This window comes from Leptonychotes weddellii, chromosome 15 (assembly GCF_054177405.1).
Source record: "Leptonychotes weddellii isolate Sample4059 chromosome 15, ASM5417740v2, whole genome shotgun sequence".
Classification (NCBI taxonomy): domain Eukaryota; kingdom Metazoa; phylum Chordata; class Mammalia; order Carnivora; family Phocidae; genus Leptonychotes; species Leptonychotes weddellii.
In genome coordinates, this window is record NC_138383.1 from 44,716,122 (window position 1) to 44,722,121 (window position 6,000).

The window sequence follows — 6,000 nt, forward strand, 5'->3', positions numbered from 1 at the left end:
AGACTGGCACCTTCTCTCCTCTCTCTTTCATGGTCTCAGTTTAACCCCGGGATCAGGGCCCTGAGTGGCGGGATCGGTTGAGCATCTGACCCTGGTTTGGGCTCAGGTTGTGATCTCAGGGTCATGGGATCGAGCCCCGCGTCAGGCTCCATGCTCAGCGCAGAGTGTGCTGTTGATTCTCTGTTTCCCTCTCCCTCTGCCCCTCCTCTCTTTCTCTCTCTCTCAAATAAATAAATAAACCTTTAATCCCTGGATCAAGCTGAACCACTAGAGATGTTCCTTAGGCCAGTATGTCTACCACGAGCTTCTTCCTCCCCACTTGCTTCAAGGAGATTCACTCTAAGCGGTTCTCACAGCAGGAGCCGTTCTTTGGTATTTTCCCCTGGCTTGTGCTGAGAGATGCCTTAGAAAATGATTTGCTTCCTCCATGGAAGTCACAGAGGACATTCTTCTAAGATCATCACCAAGTGTCCCATCTTATCTTTTAAGAATGGAGAGGCAGAAGTTCTGTCTCCCTAGAGTGGGGTTATCTTCTGATGGCCAAAGAGACTTTCGGAGACAGTTATGTGTAGTTGCTAAGAACTCAGGGCAGGGAGTCCAATGGAGTAGGCCAAATTTTGGTTCTGCCACTTCTTTGTAATACACGCAATGCTTACCCTTATGATAGAGCTGTGATTTCACCGGGAATGCAGAATGAAATCCACAGTTCAACCTTATTAACGAGGTGAACTGGAGAATCTTTCCTGGTTCTTACCATTTATCGCATATTCTATTTTCTATAACCCTGATTTTCTATACACGTCTCTCTGCTTTGCTAAAATACAGTCTTACAATACCTCTAATCCTCTCTGGAATAAAGACTAAATTAAACAAGCAAAAAAGCACTTTCTTCTGGGTCAGCTCCACAAAGCTTTCAGTGCCCACCCACCCTAACATGTTTTTCTGGAAGAAACGACGAAAAGTTCAGAGAATGGCAGCCACATGTGTGCACAACTGTACTGATTTCCCGGGTTCTCAAAAAAACCCAAAAAACCAGAACAACTAGTCCAGGCATGTTTCTTTCCTTAAGTGTATTTCTTTAACTCCTTAGAATATAATTTTATTTACTTCAGTAAAAATTTTCAAAATAAATTGTTAATCACCTAAAAAAATTAATGCTCTCTCTCTCTCTATATATATTTTCCCCCCATAAATGCTCACAGTATTTCGTTAGAATGGAGAGGGGCCAACCTAGGTACAAAGACGGAAACAGCTATCATCAGCAAAGACGTCCAAGGATTTCCTTCCCAGACCCGTCAATAATGTCGGGAACTTACACTTCACACACCAAACTGCAAAGTCTATGAAGTGGGATTCAATAAGGCAGATCAGCCCAAGTCAAATGGGGCAGTAAATGCCAAATCGAGAATTTCAAAATAAACTGGCTGGGCTTTGCACTTAAATGCCCAATAGCCATTGTGAATGTCAGAACCACCAAAGCTGAGAAATTAATGCTAATGGGTGGTCTATAAGACTTTCTACTATACCCCCCCACGGCCACCCAGTTATAAAATATCTGTGTAGTAATCATTTACTAGGTTATAATAAACCCTAAGTGGCGAGATATAAAGTCTTCAGTTTTTTTTGTTTTTTTTTTTTTAAAGATTTTATTTATTTATTTGACAGAGAGAGACACAGTGAGAGAGGGAACACAAGCAGTGGGAGTGAGAGAGGGAGAAAGAGGCTTCCTGCGGAGCATGGAGCCCAATGTGGGGCTCGATCCCAGGACCCTGGGATCATGACCTGAGCCGAAGGCAGACGCTTAACGACTGAGCCACCCAGGCGCCCCTTAAAGTCTTCAGTTTTAAAACTATGATTCTTAGGGCAAGATTTCTTCTGCCCCAGACTCAAGGAACATCTCCTTGTATCTGTTTAATAAAATACATCCCCGCTCTTCACATAAGTTGGAGTCCTTTTTTCAGCCCTAACGTTTGCCCTTTTAGAGGCTATTTTAGGTAGCAATTAAGGTTTATTAGCATAGATGAGATTCTGCCCAGGTATTTCTTGCAAACAAAAGATGAAGGTACCGGTTTAACAAGACTAATGATTGTGCGGCAGCCTCTTTCCTGTAAAGGATGGGCGTTGCCGATGCCAACCACAAGGTCATGTGCGCCTCTCCCTGGAGGCACTGGTCGACTTGGCGTTCCTGGGTGCAGAAGGTGACCACACTGGGCAGAGGAAGATGAGATACGAGGACTATGGCAGGCCTTTATCTGATCATTAGATGCCTAAGGGCTACTTGCTGGGCTCGTCCACATTTCTCTTGGTTCTCGGGGGTGGGGGGGTGGGTAGTGGTATTTCCCTGCAGGAAGGTGTAAGGACTTCCCAGTGATCTGACCAGAAGCATGGGCAGCTTCTAGCTTTTGAGTTGGGTGATGGAGCTTGTATTTGCTCTTCTAGAACAACTCCACCCAGATAAAAGTCCTTCTGACACTTTAAATAAAAACATAGCAGATGGCTCTATTGGTATCTCAAAAAAGGAAATCGACTATCAGTGGATATGAGATATCTGTTCTTACATGTTTTCATTACTCTTTGCAATATAATGGTATTTTAAAGAACTGAACGGCTCCAAACAGCTAATATTAAAAATCATTTTTACATAGACTTCTGACTGTACCTGCATTTGTTCCCTTTATGGTTTTACTGAATAGGTGTGATTACTTGATTCAAAGTTACCCCAATACATTTTAAGCTCCATCAGGGCACTGCCTGGAAATAGGAGAGGATTCACTGATTTAGAATCGTCAGTAAAACCATTTGGTTCTTCTTATTCTTCTTGGCTTATGATATCCACTGGATTTGAAAAAAAAATTTTTTTTAAATGCCAGTTTCAAGGTCTCCAGGAAGTAAAATGTTTAATTATTAACCATTAGTGATATTAAAATATTTATATGCCTTTTAGTTCTACTTAATTGAATTTGGTAGAAAGGAGAGTAATGGGGGTAGTGCTTTATTCGGCAGATAACAGCATTATCAGTTTGTCTGAAAAACTAAGGCTTCAGACAGATCTTTCTTTGGAGACCCTGTATGGATTTGTCTGAAATCATTTGTGTTAATGGAATGTTTTCATCCTCAGTCACTGCAAGTGAAACAAGTCCGTGTTTCAAAATGGAATTTCATAAAGAAATCCATTGCATGAGTTACTCCCACAACAGAACAGCAAATCTTAGATCCATTTTAAGTGCTCTGTAGTACATTTTGGGGAGAGTTGAAAAGTTCTGCGCATACAAATCAACGTGTCCCTTTGGGAGGGTGTTACTTTCCCCTCACAACTCAAGGCAAAAGACTGGGACATGATTCAGGATAAACAAGCAAAGGAATGTTCTAGAAGGTGAAAGAGACTTCTATTCATGATTTTACCTGATTTGTCCACGAACGAGAGGTCTGTTCTTTGTCCTATTCATATTTGAATCAAACGGCACCTCAAAAAACTGCAAAAAGATCGAAAAAAAGAAGACGTCAATATAACATGAAATAATCTTCTTTTCTGCTTCAGTTGTATACTTTTGTCCACAGTAAATGTCATTTTAATTTTGATTGTACGAACTCATACTCTTGTCACTCAATGGAGGAAAATTCCCTGGGAGAGACATATTTAAAAATTATATGCAAAAGGGGAGCCTGAGTGGCCCAGTCAGTTAAGCATCTGCCTTCGGCTCAGGTCGTGATCCCAGGGTCCTGGGATTGGGCTCCCTGCTCAGTGGGGAGTCTGCATCTCCCTCTGCCCCTCACCCCACTCGTGCTCTCTCTGTCTCTCAAATAAATAAATAAAATCTTTAAAAGAATTATAAGCATTAATTGTCTAGAATATGCGTGGTTCCACTTTGATCCACTCTGAAAACCACAGTTAAACATACAGTTGCTTCCTTCAGAGGAAGTTAATTGTTGCGGGTATAAAGCTTTCATGCTCTAGACGATTTCAGAACCTTGCACACACCCCCAAGCCTGTGAATCAACCAGTGGAAATGGGCCACTAAAGTCAAGAACCAGGGCTGAGGGATTAGGAACCCTGATGAAACTACATAGCCAAGAAGGCGACACTGTGACTAGCGTAACTACCTCTCTCTGCCTGGGGCAGCTCCCCCTTTACCCCTGTGATCCCAGCATCATCAACAGCAACCTTCTCGCTCTCAAAAGCATCCCAATCTGGACGACACACTGGTATGGAAACCCTAACAATGAGGTACTGGATCTGCTCTCCAGAAATTCATACTCTAGGGGCGCCTGGGTGCCTCAGTCGTTAAGCATCTGCCTTCGGCTCAGGTCAGGGTCCCAGGGTCCTGGGATCGAGCCCCACATCGGGCTCCTTGCTTGGCGGGAGGCCTGCTTCTCCCTCTCCCACTCCCCCTGCTTGTGTTCCCTCTCTCGCTGTCTCTCTCTCTCTCCGTCAAAATAAATAAATAAAATCTTAAAAAAAAAAAAAAGAAATTCATACTCTAACGCAGGGGTCGGCAAGCTCATGGGCCACGTCCCACCTGCACCTGCTCCTGGTATGGCTCACAAGACGGTAAGTTTTTTTTTTTTTTACATTTTTTTTAATGACTGGAAAAATAAATCCAAAGCAGAAGAATATTCTGTGACATGTGAACATTATCCGAAGTCAGATTTCAGTGTCCATTAGCAGAGTTGTGTTGGAACTCACCCACACCCACTGTCTACATCATGCTATGGTTGGCTCTCACACCCGAGGCTGGGTCGGGCAGTTGCAACAGAGACAGCATGGCCCACAAAATCTAAAATACTTACTCTCTGGCCCTTAACTGAAAAGGGTTTGCCAACCTTTAATCTAACGGAAAGACGAGGATACAGATGATTATAATAATGTGCCCAGCACAGTGAAAGGGAGATGTGCTAAAACGGGTTCTGAAGTAGCCGGGAGGCAGGCAGGGCAAACATCTTTCAAGCACTCCTAAACAGACTCCAAGACTCTGCAGGAGTCAGATGCTTTAAGGCGACTGGAGGGAAGAAAAGCGCAGTCTAGACGCAAGGGGAAACATACAGAAAGAAAGGCACGGGAGGCAGAAACCTAATGATACGCTCGAGTAGCTAGAAAGAGTTCAGGACAGCACAGAGGTTAAAGGTCCATCCAGGCTTTGCGTGAGAGACGAGGGTTATATTTCAGCTTTACCAATGACTAGTGGCTATGTGACACTGTCTGAAAGCCCGTTTCCTCATCTGTAAAATGAGGGTTAATAACATGCAACTTGCCAGGTTAATGTGAGGATCAATAAGATATTGATATACAGCATTATGCTTGGCATGGACCAAGTGCTTAATAATGACACATTTAACTACCATTAGCATCAGGGTCACTGGATGGCTGGAAAGGAAGCTCCAGAGGTAGGTGAAGAGCCAGATCGTGGAGAGCTTCACATGCCACGCTAACATGCAGGAGATGCATTTTGGGCAGATCACTGTGACTGCCACTTGGAGGATGGTTTTGGCTGTTAATGGCCCGGGTGACAGATGGTGAGGGCCTAACAAGGCTGTGGCAATGGAGATGGAGAGAAATCAACATCCTGCTTTACCCTCTAGCCCAACAGCCTTTTCTTTTTATACTCTAATTTTTTTTTTTAAAGATTTTATTTATTTATTTGAGAGAGAGAGAATGAGAGACAGAGAGCACGAGAGGGAAGAGGGTCAGAGGGAGAAGCAGACCCCCCGCTGAGCAGGGAGCCTGATGCGGGACCCCATCCCGGGACTCCGGATCATGACCTGAGCCGAAGGCAGTCGCTTAACCAACTGAGCCACCCAGGCGCCCCAGTATATTCTAATTTTTTAAAAAAGATCTTATCTATTTATTTGAGAGAGAGAGAGCACAAGTGAGAGGCAGAGGCAAAGGGAGATGGAGAGGGAGAAGCAGGCTCCCCAATGAGCAGAGAGCCCCACGTGGGGCTCGATCCCAGAACCCCAATATCACGACCAGAGCGGAAGGCAGAGGCTTAACCGACTGAACCA

At 44.0% G+C, this 6,000-nt stretch overlaps 1 protein-coding gene across 1 annotated transcript in view; it reads right to left on the reverse strand.

Annotated features, from left to right (window-relative positions):
• LOC102734098 (protoheme IX farnesyltransferase, mitochondrial-like) overlaps positions 1 to 5,443 on the reverse strand; it is a 42,256-nt gene extending 36,813 nt beyond the window's left edge. The window contains exons 1-3 of the mRNA XM_081806000.1: positions 5,338 to 5,443; positions 4,133 to 4,200; positions 3,403 to 3,545 (exon numbers count right to left, since the gene is read on the reverse strand). Coding sequence (XP_081662126.1) covers positions 3,403 to 3,545; positions 4,133 to 4,200; positions 5,338 to 5,443 — 317 coding nt within the window. The remainder of the gene's footprint in view (positions 1 to 3,402; positions 3,546 to 4,132; positions 4,201 to 5,337) is intronic.
• Between the last annotated feature and the right edge of the window lie 557 nt (positions 5,444 to 6,000).